The sequence below is a fragment of the Ceratina calcarata genome, unplaced genomic scaffold (genome assembly GCF_001652005.2).
Source record: "Ceratina calcarata isolate Rehan_Ccalc_2016 unplaced genomic scaffold, ASM165200v1 scaffold350.2, whole genome shotgun sequence".
NCBI classification, from domain to species: domain Eukaryota; kingdom Metazoa; phylum Arthropoda; class Insecta; order Hymenoptera; family Apidae; genus Ceratina; species Ceratina calcarata.
Window position 1 is genome coordinate 678394 of NW_017157935.1, and position 19806 is coordinate 698199.

General features: G+C 39.5%; 1 protein-coding gene across 2 annotated transcripts in view; it reads right to left on the bottom strand.

Moving 5' to 3' along the window:
- Positions 1-19806, bottom strand: part of LOC108625291 (ras-responsive element-binding protein 1) — a 49267-nt gene that overhangs the window by 13489 nt on the left and 15972 nt on the right. Inside the window, exon 1 of one of the 2 annotated variants that reach the window (XM_018025182.2) lies at positions 6132-6867. The exons of the other annotated variant lie outside the window; for it this stretch is intronic. Within the exon in view, the coding sequence (XP_017880671.1) occupies positions 6132-6150 (19 nt within the window). The 5' untranslated portion in view covers positions 6151-6867. Of the gene's footprint in view, positions 1-6131; positions 6868-19806 lie in introns of those variants that run through there. 2 annotated transcript variants of the gene reach the window in all.

Sequence of the window (19806 nt, forward strand, 5' to 3'; positions counted from 1 at the left end):
ACCGTTTTTAAATGAATAAACGTATGGCCCGATGAGACGCTTAGTTTATTTGTAACGTGCGAGATCGATTACGAAAATTTCTACATTCCATCCTCTTCGCTTCAGCCCAGAGATTCCCAACCCTTTGCTTGCATTTACCTCCTTTAAAAGTACGGTTCTCTTCATTCACCTCCTAACATTTTTCACTCAATACATCATAATCATACTACGAATAATTGCACTTAAACAATTACAAGATAACAATTAGTCTAAGAACATAAACAAAGGTTAAAAAAATATGATTTATTAGATTTATTTTTTACTATTCTTGCCCAGAAATAAAACTTCAGATTTTAATTGCACAAGAGTTCGATCTTTTTTGTAATCAATGGAAACTTGATATTAATTATTCGCCATTGTGTACATATTTAGCTATCGACTGGTTGATCATCATTGACCCTCTTTAAAATGTCGTGAACCATTGGGAATCCCTGATCTAGACTTTACAGTCTCGACCCTAAACAATCATCAATTCTAAAGACCCCGTGCTCCAAATGAAATTACAATTGTGGTGATATAACATGTAGGAAACGAGCTGATATCATCATGATGCAATTGAATTTTATATCGATCGTATGGATAGAACTTGAGATTATTCATCATGAGTTATCAATCTCAGATAAACGTTCTATTTAAGATGAATAACTATCGAGGAATGCTAGTATTAATTACACAAATCGACTATTGCGAACATCGGACGACTTCGAAAGTAGGCGCGGCATTATCTCGAACGTCTCATCGGTACGTGATCGACAAGCTTCCCCCGAAAACGTTGATCTGTCCGTGTGTAAACACGACGAATGACCTGTAGATCACCGGAGCAAACAGTAACGAACACTCGTCTCGTAGTTCTCTGTTCCTCGGAGGAATAAGAAAAAGTCTTCTGTTCGTTGGACCGTTTATTTGCCTGTTTTTCTATTTACTTTTTCAGTTTCCTCTTTTGAAGAAACACACGTATGCAGATAAAAACAAGAGAATTTATTCAGGGAAAAAGATCTTAGACTTCTTAAAACAAAATCTACGAACTCTACATATAAAATGGATTGGGAAGAAAGTAATAATAATAGAAATTGTAATGCGAATTAAAATTCGGAGTACTGAAACAGTTCGTAGTAACATCGCAATTGGAGCGTAAACTCGATCGGTTTTCACAGATATATCACATAATCTTAACGGGAGAATAAAGGGAGGCGTATGCAGTGGGAATACCAAGACGAAGAAAGAAACGTTTCTCAGGATTTTCTTGGGAACGACTGCGCTACACGAGCCATCGCGCAACGAACGCATGAAAAATGAAAGGTAAACGCGTATACCTGTAAGAACTGTTTCACGCGCGGATCGAACCGAGGAAAATTTCTTTCACAGCGAAACCGGAACGAATCTGTAATATCTGCGTATTGAAATCCTACGATGCACCGCGCCGCGAGAAATGTATATTATTTGCACGTTTTTGCTTTCAACAAGCTGACTGACTGTTTCGTAATCTTAACGAGCCATTTCTCCACGGCTAATATCGTTAATTAAAATCAACGGAAGATTTTCTTTTACTTTCCGCCGAGCTCGGTCAGATTCAACGTTCCGGAACTGGAGTCGACGGAAAATTGCGACCGACCACATATCTTCAACAAAATGAAATCCTCATTCTAAATACGAGGATAAGTTTTAAGGTTGTATGAGCCGTAAATGTTTAAAACAAGTAATAAAAAGCTGTGTCCAATATCTGAGGCAATGAACGCTTTAAAAAAAAATGATTATTACAGAGGAGAAAAGATTCTAAAATTATTCGATCTGTTTTTCTTGGTCGTATGGAATTTTTAATGCATAATTTCTAATATTCTAATACACAGTTTTGACATTCTTTTTATTGAACTGTACGTGACTTGCAACTGTCTACATCGTCTATACACTCTACATGCCCTATAATTATAATTCTTACTTTTGCATACTTTTTATTGTATATCTTAAATAATATCCTCGAAATTGACATTATTTCAACTTTAAAATATCCTTAAATCATGTATTAAGAATTGTACAAAATTACAAAATTCTATCATTATTGCATTCATATTTTTTCATAAATGAAATCAAAATCCTGTCATTCAACATAAGAATTCAAGACGTAATAACATTTTTAATGGGATCACAAAATTCCTAAAATTTTGTACAGCGTTCTATTACTGTAACATTTAATGACTGTTAAAATTTCAATGTTTTGTCACTGTTTTTATGTAACGGTTCATATAACCTTAAGCAATTGAATATCTACTGATATTATTAAAACAATTCACACGTTCGAATCAAAATTTCTCTTCTAATACTGTACAATAAAATCAATACAGAAAATTTTTCAAAAACAGACCTGATAATATAAACTGAAAGGAAAGTCTATACTTGATAATACCTAATTTCACAAGAAGTTTTATTGCATCTTATATTCTTTCGCGATAAACGAATGAAAAATGGGTTAGGGCAGCTTCCCACGAATTCAGCGAACGGTCTGGCATAAATATCGATTGGTCAGTCGAAGAAGGCCTCGTGAAAAAGGAAATTACCCAGGTAGCGGCCAGGGAAACGGTGAGCTCGGCCACTATCGAGTTTTTTCTCGAGCACAGTTCTATTGACCAACCCATGCGCGAGCCACGGCAAAGGATGTCACGTAAAGAATCCTCCGTATACGTGGCCCAACCGAGTGTTTCCGCATATACCTAGAGACGCGGTTGTCATACCTACGACTCGCTGCGTATGGATCGTTACCACTGGAACAGCGAAAGGGGATGGAGGGTTGGACGAAATCGTTTCAATTTCTACACTTCTAGCCAGAACCTGTTTCCGTCCCAATTAGTCATGTCCTCAATAATTATATCACGCATATAAATAAATATAAAAGTTGTAGAGTTTAAAAATCTATTATTGAACGAAACACAGACGAAATAATAATCTATTAATCTTTGATAGTGCAAAATCGTCATTAATTTCTTAATATCATTTGTCAAATCATTCAGTAAATAAATTATGTACACGTATATCTCTTACGTTGCAAAATGAAAATGATAGATAAATGTATATCGTTCTTAAATACATTTTCACATTTCGTTCCCAATTTGTTAAAACCCACTTGCTTTATGCATGAAATTTCATGAAAACCAGAATGGGACAATGTCTAATTGTAAGATTAAGTGACAGACAGGTGCGAGGGGGTGAAGTCTGGGTAACGTTAATGCGAGGAAAATCGTGTTGTTAACATTGGGTTAAAGGGTAATTAGAACGTTCGAGGGTGAGAGACCTGAGGGTGAGAAAGGGTGCGGCTGGCTTTCCACGCCACGCCCCAGTCTCGAAGGGCTTTCACGGTCTTTCTCCGTGTAAACGAGCTTTTCCTCGCCTGCTACCCCCAACCGAGTCCTATTGTACTGTCTACTGTTTGTCTGTTTGTTTCCGTACTACTCGTTTTACCAGTTTAGCAGGATTACTAAACATTTCTCTCAAATATTATATCAATGTGTTCCATTAATGTTTTAAGTAATGTTTTAGAAGTTCAATTTTCTCGCAGATAGAAATGGAAAACTTCCAAGCGTCATAGGAATGAGACTAGTTTATGGCAAGATACTTTACTTCCATCCTGAAAGATCGTCAGTCCATTCACGGGAGCGGTTCGACAGATAATTTTCCAGATAAGACCAAGTTCAGGTCCTTATCTACTGTGGACTTGGACTGGTAACTCACCCACCTCTTTCCCACCGTTCTTTTCTCTCTCTCTCTCTCTCTCTCTCTTACACACACATTCACTCGGTCACTCCGCGATAGATTAGAATTCAGACACGTCAGCCTGGTGGTCGCGAGATCGTCCGCGCCTTTTCTCCTCTTCCCACAATCGAACCGATGCGAATCGCGCGCGTATCGAGCGTCGCCGGAAAAATCGATACGAGCTTCCTGGAAACTGAGTGGCTGGCTCGTTCTCCGCTAGGATAGGACATCAGAGCTAGGTAGGTAGGTGGGTACCACGGATTACGTCATCACGGCGATCCCCGTAATCTCGTTATCTCGTAAGCTCTCTCGCTACGCGGACGGGATTTTATTTTTTGTCGCCACTGCAGTCGTTTGCTCGCGGAAATTACGATGATCAGGGATAGAAAATTGGTGCAACCCTTGTTGGGTAAGTGGGCGCATCGCAAATATAGGAACAGATTGTTTATTGCTTCCTAACGTATGCCATTGAATTTATTTATTTTATAGTAATTTTGTATTATTGTACTGTCATATACAGATAAACTGTCGGCTTTCGTAACTCGATGTATATTATTTATTAACATGATTGATGCACATTATGTCATCGTGTACATAAAAAGACTTATAACCCTTTTAGCAAGTAAATAAATAATTTCAAGATTCGTTGATACTTTTGATATGATAGAGCACTGAATTGGAATAAAATTTTAGAACGAGGAGGATGAAGTTATCTTTGAGATCTGAGATTATGTATGACTGGAACTATAATCTATCTCACTTATAACTCGGGGAGATAAATCAAAATTGGTACTACGTTATGTAAATCTGTACTATCTCGGAAACAGAAAACAGATTTGTATTTCGCTTATACGTATAATAATTCTAACGATTTCGATTTATGTGAACGGTACGAGGATTCATTGAACGTCTGCGTTTATCAAGCATTCGAACGCGCAGCGAAACGGAGTCTCGCGTAACATTGACACGCGAATTTCAATGGAGAACGTGCGCCGCGTTCTTGAAACGAAAATCCCAACGCAGACTTAATGGAGACATCGATAGGCATCGATATTTTGTGTGTTAATCGCGGCGCTGAGAGGGAAAGAGAAACGCGCGAGGCAACGGTCGCGGAACGAACGGTGATAACATCTATCTTTCTATCTAACATTCACGTTCGTCTTTGTTGTTACGTTGTACGCCTGCTCATTAGCCATCGAGAATTTCGGTCGTTTCCCGGCATCCTGTTCTGCCTAAATATTCCCAGGCCTCCGATAAATCGGCGCTAACCTCGAGCGTTAGGTCGATTCCAAGAACAATAGATGCCTCATTAGAGAGGTCACGAGAGTGAACAGCGGGCACAATAAAATAGAACGAATTTATTTGGCAAAAACTTGTATATTCTGCATAGGATAATTCTAATTTTGACTAGTCTTCAGAATTTCAAAACAGAGACACACACAGATGCTGGGAAGATAGAATTCATCGGTTTGATATGATCATTAATCTCATTGTATAGAATCTGTATAGACAAGAATGTTTACAGATCACAGCACCTAATGTCTCTCGTATCATATAAAATCTCATTCTACACGAATTCCTAATAATAAGGTAAATGTCCCAATATCTATCCACGTCACAATTTCTACATTTTCTTATAATTTTACATATTATCTTAGAATTATAGAAAAATAAGCCAGTGAGTAGAACTGTTAAACGTTCACCTTATGTCCTATACAAGACAATTGTACTTTTTACTGGTTTTTGGAATGCCAGAAGTAGAGAATCGGATGTTCAAAAGGTAGAATTAGTCAGTTTGATGTAATTCACTAGCCTTAATGTACGGAGTCTGTAGAGAAAAGAATGTTTACTGACCCTGGCCCTTTGTATCATTTAATATCTCATTCTATACGAATTTTTAGTAATGTAAGCACAGTGCAGGTTACTTGGATAATCTCAAATAGTCCATGTTACTTTTTCGTAGGAAATTGCATGTAGTATGAATAAAATTAAAATAGGAACCGAACTAATTAATAAGCAAGAATTTTCATCGAAATTCCTTTCTTTCACATAAACTTCCATGCATAAGCATGAAAGTATCTTTTAAATTGGACTATGATCCTTCTAATGGGTGATGAGATTCATCTTCAGCTCGATAACGTATTTTCATCTTATTTCGTTATGTAGGTTCGCCCTCAAGTAAAGTAGACTGTTCTCCATTACGTTAATATCTCGAGACAGGGGTCGTAGCTTGTATCGCCATTAACTCGCAGGAAGAGGAGGCGTAAGAAATCGATCGCTACAGACGAAAAGATCGTCGAGTGGTGACAGAATGGGTCCGGATGGTGAGAAAACAAGAAGAGAACATTTACCTTTCATCGAGTAATCCATGCTTCCCTCGGCGTCAGCGTCGTGGCCGACTCATGGAAGTCTCAAGGTCGGTTCCGGCACTTAACATCCAAAGGAAAACGGTGTGCGTTACACTTAACACGATCCCGCTTCACCGTGCACACCACACTCGCCCGACCCGATCCGAATCTCTCGATCGTCACTCAATTACTATACTTCCGAACACCCTTTCGGATCTTTCAACTCGCATGAAACCAAGTGTCACACGAAGTACAGAAAAGAAATTGTTCTACGGATCGTTATTGAATCAATCGGGGGAACGTCAGCCTCCGCTTCTCGCTACCGACCCGCGTATGTACCGTTCCTCCATCCGGTAGCGCACGATCCGTATCAGAGTCACTAGCACCTTTTCCGGTTACTACTCCCGGCTGTTTAAGGTATCCCGTTTCGAAGATAGCACTTTAAGCTCCAGTTCGTGTCACAGCCACGCGCAACGAAGCACTATGAACGAATGCTTGTAGAAGGACTTGACGGAGTACGAAATTCAGACCGCCTACGCTCGGACACCTGATCCTGTGTGTACCACGAACACGAATGACGTGACTGCGAGGACCGTTTACGGAGGAGCGTGCTCGCAGCCCGAGCCCGGGGTAGTGGTGGGGGGATTATTGTACGAGAGTAAGTAAATAAGTACAAGGTCCAGGAGACAACAGGTCACGACGGGGCGACACACCGCGGAGAAGTGACACGATGCTCCCGACAATTTCTCGCAGGCTGCGCGCAAGAGTCTGATCATCCCTCCTACCTGTGCCCCCCACCCGTTCCTCTTGAGCCCGGCGACCGCCCGACTCCCACTCCAAAATTACCCCCACTGTTAACCGATCAGCACCCTTCTCTCCGATGAGTCCGCGTCATCCCTTCCCCTTTTTCTGCTTTTCTGTCTCTCGGCTTTGCCTCTGGGTCTTGCCATCCGTTCCCTGTCATCGACCTATTTCATAGGTTGACCATATTTTTCTCAAAAGGAACTTCTATTTTCGTTGCACAGTACTAACATCGTGAACGTCTTTCTTGTTTCTAATCATGGGGTCCAGATAGGATAAATTAATCATAACATCATCCTTCCTCTGGTTCTTCTGTTACATTTTATTTTGATAAATATTGTCTAACTACAGAATTTACTCTTATTCATGTTTCCCTCATTTTAGTCTAGTACTTCTCTATCCATATCTCTCTCCCGTACACTAGTTGTCTTATATTTTTCTCTCTCTGTCGAACACCGAGCAATACGTTATTTCATTTTCCTCCTGACTCTTACGGTCATCCCCACTACGGTTACTACGTGTTCTCCACCGGGGAGCCCTGCTGTACCCTTTTCCGTCGTCTCTCTCTTCCTACCCTACTTCTTTCTCTCCGCGCTAGAACTCGCTCTCGGAACCTGGTCTCCTGTCTCTCTCGAGTTCTCCGATCTCCCCCTCGACTACGAACACTCTCCTTCTACCCCTACCTCGAGCTTAGCCCGAGCATCCTTATCGCGCACCAGGTGCTTCCTTCTCTGGCCACTGATCGTTTTCTCGAACTCCTGTCTGTCCTGTCTGCCCACCCACCCCTCCCACGAATTTCGTGACCCCACCGTCCCGCACCCTCGTCCTCCCTCGCCTTTCTCTTTCTCTCCGCGCTGTATCCGAGGAGCAACCGACTGTCCCCCACCGGTATCAACCGAATGGCGATCCGTACCTATGCCAACGCCGCTACATCGGCAGCGCGCGCACGCGAAACGATTCGACTCAGCCGAGCTTTGGCGTGTGCGAGCGTGGATGGATGGAGCGCGCGCAGCCACCCACACCGGACCCGCGCACACTCGCACGGGTCCTCTTCCCCGTATCTCGGAGAAAAAATAAATCGAGCCACTGCACTATTTCTCCATTCCTCTATGTAATAGGAATCACGTAAAACTCTAATCGCTCTCTTTCAAGATCCATTTGTATAAAGTATGCATCCATGGAATAATGATCAGAAAAATTACTCTACGTCGACCTAATATTATTGATAGTAATGATCCTTGTTGAATTAAAACAAAAATAACAATTCTACTTAGTTCTCAGTTTCACATTTCAATAATATAAATACTATTTAAGAATGTCGAACACCAGTTGCCTGGAGAATTATTATCAATTTCGAACAAGAACTCTATGAAACGAATACAGGTAAACAATTTTTTAGTATGTAACTGCGAAAAGTTTTAAGGAGTCTGCGATAATGCACGGCTCGAATCGCTAAAATTGTTACCGATATGTAGTTCCATAGTGTGTTGTTCGATAAGCTGCAAGGTCACCGTCATTGGATGGATGACCGAGCATTAAAAAAGTCTTTCGTTAGATAATATACACTTGCGTCAGAACAGTGCAACGCAGGGGAACGATGATGCTCAAAACCTTAAAACGCGTGATAAGAAAAAAGCAGTCACGAAACTTCATCCTTACCGTTTTGACAAAAGTCAGTCGCACCTTAAACATTTATGAAATTGCAAATGATGTAGAATGTTCCTCATCTGAATAGTCTCAGGTAAAAATTGATACATGCATGTAAGCTTATGTCAAAGAAAGGGTTAGACATGGTTTGTATTATAAATTAGTAGATGACATTAATTTGTACGTATTAATGTACACATTTTGAAAATACGTTGTTGTTGGAAATCTAGCAGGCTTTCGGGCTTTTCACATGAGGAGCCTCATGCATTTAATCACTCTTAGTTGATTCTTTGCTATAGATAAGACAAAAAATATTTAAAGCAATTATACATTTCGTCATTTTATATATCTATATCATGTTATTCATAGAATTGCCTATGGAAAAATAATGTTCGTACTATACGAGGCTATTTAAGTGAACAGTAATGGCATACGTACAATAGTGTTCTCTAAAAACTTCTGGAAAAACCTAACGAATGAAGTGAAAGTAAATCCGTAATCCCGATTATGTGTCTCTCTCATTTCCTCGAGGACAATCCAACGAAATCTCGCGAGAGGTGCCTCAGGTAGAAGATATTAGCATTAAGCTGAACAGAGAGCGAACGTTAGAAGATACTTTGGAAAATGGTTACTGTCAGTTATTCACTCTCTTCGGATCGGATGGTCATAACATCCTGAGGGTAATAACAGTTGGAGTCAACTATTGTGTCGAGCGGTGTTATTTTTTCTGGGGTCCTCTCAAGTAGTGGTATTTGACCAACGACCAACACTTCCGAAGAGAGATTATAACGCTTTTGTCAGCGCGCCATCTCAGGTAGAAGACTTTATGGCTACCCGGAAGGAATCTGAAAAGAGGGTGGCTTCATATCCAAACAAATGTTTTTACATCCCCAAAGTATCGTCTTTCTGGGGCCAGTCATGCAATCGGCTATAAAATTAGACTTTTAATATTGATTGCAGTCTTTATTTCTCAGTGAAACTAATTGCTAATGAGCTAAGTAATAAAGCACAAAGAAGGTGTAAAGGAAAAATGTTTAATTGTATAATAGTAGGTAAAACGACGTGTCAATTGCCTGTACACCATTTATAACAAGCCATAGTGCCATAAATAACAACAAATTAACGCATCCGGCGCGTAATGCACAATTCACAAGCATTCACGCTATCCAACATTAATTTATAATGCAGAATTCTTTAATGAAAAGGGACGGTTTCTTCACGAAATTTGTCAAAGATTCACAGTCAACTCTTTCTGGTCACGCCAAGGGAGAAATTCATTAGGACGGACCCTTTTTTGTCACGGCATAAAAGAGACCGGGCCTTTTGTAATTCCGATTACGAAACAAAAATAAAAATGAAATGTTCCCGCGAGGGGTTGGAGAGAGATATGGACCATGTTGTCCATATGGTCCATCGACCATCCGCAGGCTAGGCGCAGAAAAAAGGGGTAGCAAGGGAAATGGGTAACCCTTGTCATTATTATAACGCCTGGACCTGTCGGAAGTCAAATTAGAATCCCGTGAGGTGAACAAAATCGGGATCCGTAGTTGACTTCTAACCGTTTCCGTTTCTACCTGCACGCTCACCCGTCTTGGTCACTGCGAACATCAACCCTTTCTCTCTTGGTCGAAAGGAATAAAAATTGACGGATATTCTGATTGATAATTAAAATGATAAAATTGTATTTCCGCCTGAAAGTATTTCTTCCCTCATCGCTGTACCAAAGCTGTAAAATCCTAAACCCCAGTTCAGGAAATCTTGGAGATTATTGAATATCGACAACAAATTAGTTCGGACGTCTTTGTACAAAGTAATTTACGCGAGGGTCGGAGAGGAGTGAGATGGTTGGATTGGCGCGTAACGGTGCTTGAATCACCTTGAAACGCTTTCGGAGCAATTTATTAATGCCACCGTATAATTCAACACTAAGACATTATCGTCTGATTAGTAAAGTATTACCATTTCCACTTATAAATCATGATGAAATGAAAATTTCTGAAGGAATCGTGATTTTCAGTAGGTAATTATACCTTGCACTCCGCACTACAGTAGCAGCTTCTCTGCGCTGAGTGCAAGGTATAGGAGAAAACGGATAACAGCTAAATGCGGGTCAGTGGGTTCAGTCCTTCCTGCGGAGCTAGGGATTATAAGAATAGACGAAATCCCTTGCACCGGGCTCAGGTAAACGTCGGACAATCGTAGCACAAGAATGACAACCACGATTTTTTTACGACTTCCTAGTCGGAAGTTTTGAATCTAAGAACAGTTTTCTACTTATTAGACATCTGCTAGGACAATCAAAGTGAGCTGCTAGGGGGATATACACTTTCACTTAGCCAAGAATTTTTTAATCTGGACCTTTTTTCTAGAGAGTTGTTAATCCCTTTTATTGCGGCTGCGGCTTTACGGTTCCCCTGATTCTTCTCCTTTTCAAAGCTAGACAAAACACAAAACGCGAATTCTACGGTAATAATTTTGCGACAGGGATTTCAGAATATTTTCTTCGTTAATACCATGAATTTATAGACGTAGCTTTAAGTTCCACTAATGTAACACGTACCTCCACGTTTCTTGTTTTTCTCGACAAATTCTGCGTACCCTCTGCGACTCATCCCTCCAACAGTATTCCCCTCTCACTTCATTCACATCAAAGACAGTTTAATTTAGGATAAGGGATTGGTGGAGGGTGTTATAGCTCGTAGAAAATGGCACGTAAACAAGTTTGTAAAAGATGAAGTGTATAGAGCCGTAAGCTACCTAAAACGATTCCCGACCCACTTCGCACGTACTCATACAAAAATTATTACTTTAATATAAATACTATTATTTCAATCTATTTCGTCTGTGAGGAATCTTGAGTCCGCTCGATAGGACTTTCTCGCAATAATATTCATTCTTTAAGATGAGGAAGGACTTGTGCTCAGAAGGTCGTGGCATCGACCACGATTTCCGGAACAAAAAGGAAACGTGTAAACGCGAGGCGGTCGCGTCTCTGGCGGCAACGACGCGACGACTCTGCCCGCTTCCGATAAGCCATTCTTACAGGAACACCGTACCGTCGCTGTGGAAATCGGAGTGATGCTGCGAGCGTCACGCATTTTTCTCCTGTTCGGGTGAAGCCCCGAAGCTCTCTCGTGTAGCTGATAAAAGTGACGCGCGAAGCGATTAGATCCATCGTTCGTGTTTGCCTTTTCCTCGCCCATGTTTGAACGGTGATGTCACCGTTGGTCCATCCGGTCCGGGATTAGGTCAAAGTCTCCAACACTGATAAAAATCGGTCCGTTCATCCGAAATGGAATCATATCGACCGCTACCAGACTCATTTTCTGTCACTTATTCCTCCACTCTTCCAATGTTCAATATGTATTCGAGAGCCGAACTCCGAACCAATTTTTTTTACACCAAAGTACATACACTACATAGCATTGCTCTTGAATTATTTAAAAGGGTTTGTATGAATAAAACTCCTGTTAATCCGTAACTTGGTAATCCGAGATTGTTTCGGAAATAATACTTGAATTGATGATTGATTGAAAATAAAATATAAACTGCGATATTTACTAGTACAACTATACAAGGGAGTGATAACAACTCAGTCTATAAATCGTATTGCTTATCAAAAATACTCTGATTGGCGATTAAATCCTTACTTCGCTCCAAGCATTTGAAGACGCAAATAAATACATATCAATCCAGGTAGTTTAGTATAAGAGACATAATAAGATTTAATAGTGGCAATAATTCCATTAATTTCTCAAATTCAGGTAATGTTATAATATGTCCTGAGACAAAAGTGTCAATATTTGCGATTATTCACGAACCATGTAACTTAAATAAAAAAGTCGATACCGATTCTTTGAGTTCTTACGAACCGACTTTTTTTTTATCAGTCGTGAGAATAGAATCTGCGAGTTTCATACTTTAAACGAGAGCACGCAATTTTTTTCGTATCTCGCTACGAGATAGTAACTCTCTATCTCGAACGAGATACAGTCATGTCCTTCCTATCAGATTCGCGGAATCGATTCATAATCTCGATAATCGTACGAATATTTTGCTTCAAAAAAAAAAAAAAATTCCATTATTCTTCGAAGGTAGAAACTTTTAAATTATTATTTCTTTGCATAACTTTATGTATAATATTATAAACATTAATGAAACATTATTTTCTTTTACAAATGCGTAAGAATCCACAGTTTAATTGCAGTACGATGTTTCACCTGTCTTCACTGTTAGATCTATTAATGTTCAACAAAGGAATCGGAATCAAAGGACAGTCACCAAAGTTTGCTGCGCACCCAGATTTTATTCGTACACTTGTCTCCTGTTGTGGGTCGTTTGGCTTTAAAACACGAGAGGCAACGGTACGAGACCCACTTGTGGACTGTTATGCGTATTCGAATGAATACGTAGAGCACATACACGCGCGGATACACGTGAATAAAAGGTGTACTGCGCGTAGACGGAGGAAAAGAAGCGACGAAAGCTGCATACGAAAAGGTCTCGGCTAATCCACGTGTACGAACGGCCGTGAGTGTATATCAGTTCGACGTTGCGCGAATGTAGGTTAACCCGTTAGAATATGACCAGCAATTGGAACTGTGTCCGTTCAGTACGAGGAGCCCAACTTTGCTGCAACGCAACACGATTTCCTTTTTTCTTTTTATCTTTGATCCAGTTACAGGAAGTCTGACTAATTAATTAATTTAATCAGCATTTTGCTTCTAGCACAAATAATTCAATTTATAATGCAAAATTCTTATACCTAATAGAAGCAATAATTTGTGTAATCAATTGAATTGAAATTTAAATATTGCAAAGAATGATGTTTGATTCTGATTAAATCAGTGAGATTAATTAAAGTACTTTTACATATCTTCAACTAATATGTAACGTAACTTGTACATATGTAAAAAAAAAAAAAAATTCCATTATTCTTCGAAGGTAGAAACTTTTAAATTATTATTTCTTTGCATAACTTTATGTATAATATTATAAACATTAATGAAACATTATTTTCTTTTACAAATGCGTAAGAATCCACAGTTTAATTGCAGTACGATGTTTCACCTGTCTTCACTGTTAGATCTATTAATGTTCAACAAAGGAATCGGAATCAAAGGACAGTCACCAAAGTTTGCTGCGCACCCAGATTTTATTCGTACACTTGTCTCCTGTTGTGGGTCGTTTGGCTTTAAAACACGAGAGGCAACGGTACGAGACCCACTTGTGGACTGTTATGCGTATTCGAATGAATACGTAGAGCACATACACGCGCGGATACACGTGAATAAAAGGTGTACTGCGCGTAGACGGAGGAAAAGAAGCGACGAAAGCTGCATACGAAAAGGTCTCGGCTAATCCACGTGTACGAACGGCCGTGAGTGTATATCAGTTCGACGTTGCGCGAATGTAGGTTAACCCGTTAGAATATGACCAGCAATTGGAACTGTGTCCGTTCAGTACGAGGAGCCCAACTTTGCTGCAACGCAACACGATTTCCTTTTTTCTTTTTATCTTTGATCCAGTTACAGGAAGTCTGACTAATTAATTAATTTAATCAGCATTTTGCTTCTAGCACAAATAATTCAATTTATAATGCAAAATTCTTATACCTAATAGAAGCAATAATTTGTGTAATCAATTGAATTGAAATTTAAATATTGCAAAGAATGATGTTTGATTCTGATTAAATCAGTGAGATTAATTAAAGTACTTTTACATATCTTCAACTAATATGTAACGTAACTTGTACATATGTGAGTACTCGCATACAGTAGTACCTGCGCTGGACAGATGTTCGGACAGCCCGTGTAAATATAAGTACCTGTCTAGCCTCACCCTAGCGGCCACCCTTTATCCACCCCGCGCCATTATATGCTCATCAACCACCTTCCATGGGGTTGCGACTTTGTAACTTGTGTGTCGTTAATGTACGCTGCGCACGCAAGACACCCTTTGCTTTGCTTTGCTTTGCTTTGCCTCGACTCCGCACGTCGAATTTCCTACCTTCTTTCAATCATCGCCGACCATTAACCCTCCTCTCTGGATGATTGTCGAACATCGAGTGAAATTATTAATGAAGTTTGCTTCCTAACTTTTTCGTGTACTAAGTTTGATATGTAGTGAATTTTCGTTTTATCTTTTTCTGATAGAAATTTTTTACTACTTCTGAAGTATAATCTGTAATCATTTATGATATTATTTTATAATCATGCTCCATGAATAATTTTATTGGAAATTTTTAAATTCATATGAGGATCAAACGATCTGAGGATGTAATTCTCACGAAATTCGTGTAACATTGATGAGTAACGACACCGGTATGCAAAACACGGCTAACGTCGACGCTTGTGCGTCCAGCTTTAAGGCCAGTGAACCGCGAGGCTTGCTCGTATAGTATGCATGTTCCTGTTGAGATATTGCACCGATCCGCGCGCTTATCACCCATCCAGCAAAAAATTTCCATTCCCTTTCCGGCCGACGAATTTGACTCCCACTGCGTCGGTTCTTGCAACGTGAAATACCTGATTCCCTCTATCTTTCGTATGTAAGTCGCGTTACAGCGATGAGAGATAATTTATAATTAAGAAATGACAATTAATTCAATTTTCTTCTATGCATCTATAAGATATATCTATCATTATAGCGTTTCCTATGAATCTATAATATATTTTGTATCATTTCTATAATTGTTTTAAATTGATTTGATTCTTAATCGTAAAATTGGTAAGAAATGATGACTGATTTAATATAACTATGGTAACGATTTCTATACATATTCATTGAAGAGACTGAATTAAAAAATAATGAAGAAGTTTCGTAAACATTTATACATTTTTTTGTATAATGATGTCAACGACTTTTTAATCTGAAAATGTTTATCACGAATCACTATAAATATTTCACCCGGCCGTAAATTCGGTGAGATTCGAAGCATCGAAGGGCTTGAGGGAGAGCGCGTCTGCACGTAGATGAGGAGCAGATTACAGATCGTCTCGCGAGCCTTTTTATGCCTCCCGTGTTTCCGAAGTCTCATTCATCTGTGAACGGCACGCCGTTTGAATTACTAACGAGAAACGGCCATTGGTCCGTTTCGTTTTTCTCTTTCGAGCCTGAGACTCTCCATGGATGTACACGGTACTTTACGTCTCCGCGTACGCATTTTTATTACAATAGAATCGGAGGAGAATCTTAGAGTCTCAACATTTCCTTCATTCAATTTAATATAATGAAAATTTTGTACTAAATCTTGATTATCAAATTAATACAGCAGTAAAACATGGAAGAATAGTCAAACTAAACTCAGAAATTAAAATTCCTGCAAACTCAGAAATTGATTGGTTGACTTCTTATATCGTCGACTGAAATGTTTATAAATGTGACGAACATTCGAGGAATACAATTTTCATTATGAAACCAGTAAATCGTGTTCCACGTAGTACTTGTGGCAATTTTCTATGGAATGGACCACACATGGGAAAATCTTGAGTACGTATCTTTTACATAGATGCATGTATGCACCTATACTATGTACATAGTATATCCTCCGTAATAATAACGCGTTGACTCGACGTGATGACGAGTGCCCTGTACAATGGTCTCGGCCGACCGGAAACGAGCTACCTGTCTCCCACGTGCGCGATACAGCCTCCGTACCAAGATTCGTTTGTATTCGTCGAATAAATTCTTTTCCTCCCTACTCTTCATTTTTTATTGTTTCTACCGGCCGACCGACCGACTGCCACGTTGTATTCTATTTATACGGTGAGAACATGCTCTTCTGGGTTCAGCTCGTACGTGTGAAAGCTGTTTACAGTACAATATGGAAATCGAAGCGATGCAGCGCGAGCTAAGTGTTCCCTGATCGATGCTTTCATGTTGCGTTATGCAACAATCTTTAAAATAAAGCTAGTTAGCAGCAATTTAGATTTAATTGGAGTTTAAATAATTCTGTTATTTTGTTTCGATAAAAATTAAGAATCCTCATTAATTTCCTAAATGATCCATAAACTATCATTTGTTGGAACGGTGTTCAATTGGTCATGAACTTCCTTCAAGAATTCCACCGGCAACATTGTCATTCCTTTCTCAAAGATCTTTTACAACTATTCTAAACGCGTCTAGTGTTGCCGGCGAATGGAACTGGCGTTGCCCGTTCGACGTCGGGAAAACATAGGAACAGGACGAAACGAGAGGAGAAGAGTTGCGGTGGCCGTGGCTTTGTATTTCCGTACGCGTGTGTGCGTGAGTACACGGAGCAAAGCGATGCGACGCGATGCGACCTCAGGCCGTGTTGCGTTGCATCACGTTGGGAGGCTGGCTGCATCATACACGTGGGAGACAGGTAGCTCACTTCCGGCGCGGCGAGGACCATTATATGGGATGCACGAAACGCGCCAGACCTACCACATGATACCTTCGGTGAAACAGAGGGAGAGAGAGAGAGAGAGGTTCTTTTTGTTGTACCCGCTGCACGGATATACATGGGATCGTGTGATTCGCAGCTTCCTTCCGACGCAGCCACGCGAGAAATTCGCAGCCGGCTCGAGGTTTCATCCTGGATCGGCAATCGACCTCCTGGATCGATTTCCAACCCCAAGAAATCCGAGAGACTTTATCCTCTCGCATATTAATTCGTCGAATATACTTTATTAATTATGAAATACACAGTCGAATCACTATACTTTCGATAACTATACTTAAACATTCAAGAATATAATATCGATTCTTCTTTAGATTCTGTTCTTTTATTGTTTTATTCTAAACAATAATTTCTTACTTTAAACCTGAAATATCTGAACTTTCTCTTCGAAGGCAGAGTAAAACGATTTTTAATAACGTAAATCGTGTAACTGAGTCAAGGAAATTCAGATCTCGAAGGAAACCTGCATGCGACGATGCTCTGTACCATGGATGAACCATTCATGCGAGTGGATGCACGGGAAACCATACGGGAGAAAGCAGTGCATACCATCTGTCCGAAATGCTTCCGTTCACGAAACTGTTCAGACGCATCTCCTCACAATTTAAATGTCGAACCTGACATACTTGCCTGACATTGACGTCAAAAACATTTCCCTCGAAAAATTCTTTAATTCAATCAGAAACCACAGCTTTTCACTATGAGGTTTTATATAGAAATTGGATACTGTTATTTAATGCAAAATTAGAATAATGAAGTCTCTTCGTACGTTTCATATCACATAACAAATTGATTTTCAACGTGTCATAGTGACATATAAGAAAATAATAAAGGAGCCTTGGGTAATTCACTCCCCTTGTCTTGTTTCCATCACCCTGTTTCCTACGTTAATACGTAAATAGCGAGGAACTTTATTTCTATAGACAGCAACTCTTTCAAAGAGAACGTTTCCTGCCAGAGGTGTGATAATGCCTCTCCCTCTCTTTTTCCTGGTAGAAGCTAAGATTTCTTAACCCGATAGTGAATAGGTTTGATTGTTCGAGTTTCTTATTAGATCAGTTCACCACCTCGGGGTAATTAATGATAGCGATTGATCGCCTGTTATGGTTCCCGTTTCGTATTGTTAAGAATTCTCATTAATCCCTCGTTAACGGCCGCAGGTAATAACAATAAAAGCGCGCAGACTGCAGTGAAACCGTTCATGCAAATGGTACCCCCTTCCCCTTCTTTCGTCTCATCAGTAGACGCCTTTCACCCAATAATTCAATCTTTGAATCCCCGATGAATGTTCATGGAAAATTGGATTTTCATATGGAAATAACTGTTTTCTTTAGTACATGCTTTCTCTTTCCTCTGACGTGAGATTATTCTCCAGACGTTGAAACTTATGGAAGTGCGTTCCATAATAATTGTACATACAGTGGCTTGTATATAATTTAAGATTGTCAGATGATGTTTATTGTTACGAAATAAATCTGCGGCGAGAATTAAAATGTGCAGTAACCTGATTAACCCTAGCGTGAACCGTCATTATGGTTCGTGATGAAATTCATAATTAGCCAGTTTCGCGGATTCCTAATTAACCATGCTCGACGGAATTCTAGCATGTTAACGCGAGCGAACCACGCTTAGTTGCCTAATAAAGAGCATATTTAAAATTCGATTAATCCGCGAATCGCTTGCGTAATACGATTCATCAATTATACGTCCGCAGAAACAATACACATCTTTAATCAAGAGCATACAACTAAGAACATACGTGTATCACGTGAAAAAGTTTTATAACAGCTTGCCAGCAGATGAATCTCAAAGTTTTGCATCTGCCGTAGTCAAACTTGAAACTGTATAACAATTTTTGTTTTAAAATTGTTAGTAAACAAAATGTCTTGGAATCTACGTTTATATGTATGTATGAATCTTTATCAAACTGGCGGAAGATGAATCGCGACCAACTGAGGGAGGTGATAAACGTGACAGGCTTTAGCAGATCAAAGTGTTTGCGTTATCAAAACGATAGACCGATTATAAAGAGCCGCATGCGTTACGGAGGAACTGGTTTACGTGCTCGATCGAACAGAATCTTTGATATCGCTGATCGGTCTTTGCGATGTACTCTTCACGAGAAGGAACGTTAACGATTAAAGAATCGTCTAAAACAATAATCGATATACTGTCTGATTATAATTAGATTCAGAGAATTGACAAGAGAAAAAAGAATATTATTGATTTATAAACTAAAAATGAATAATTTAGGAGATCAATTTTTTTAANAGAGCATACAACTAAGAACATACGTGTATCACGTGAAAAAGTTTTATAACAGCTTGCCAGCAGATGAATCTCAAAGTTTTGCATCTGCCGTAGTCAAACTTGAAACTGTATAACAATTTTTGTTTTAAAATTGTTAGTAAACAAAATGTCTTTGTATCTACGTTTATATGTATGTATGAATCTTTATCAAACTGGCGGAAGATGAATCGCGACCAACTGAGGGAGGTGATAAACGTGACAGGCTTTAGCAGATCAAAGTGTTTGCGTTATCAAAACGATAGACCAAATATAGAGAGCCGCATGCGTTACGGAGGAACTGGTTTACGTGCTCGATCGAACAGAATCTTTGATATCGCTGATCGGTCTTTGCGATGTACTCTTCACGAGAAGGAACGTTAACGATTAAAGAATCGTCTAAAACAATAATCGATATACTGTCTGATTATAATTAGATTCAGAGAATTGACAAGAGAAAAAAGAATATTATTGATTTATAAACTAAAAATGAATAATTTAGGAGATCAATTTTTTTAA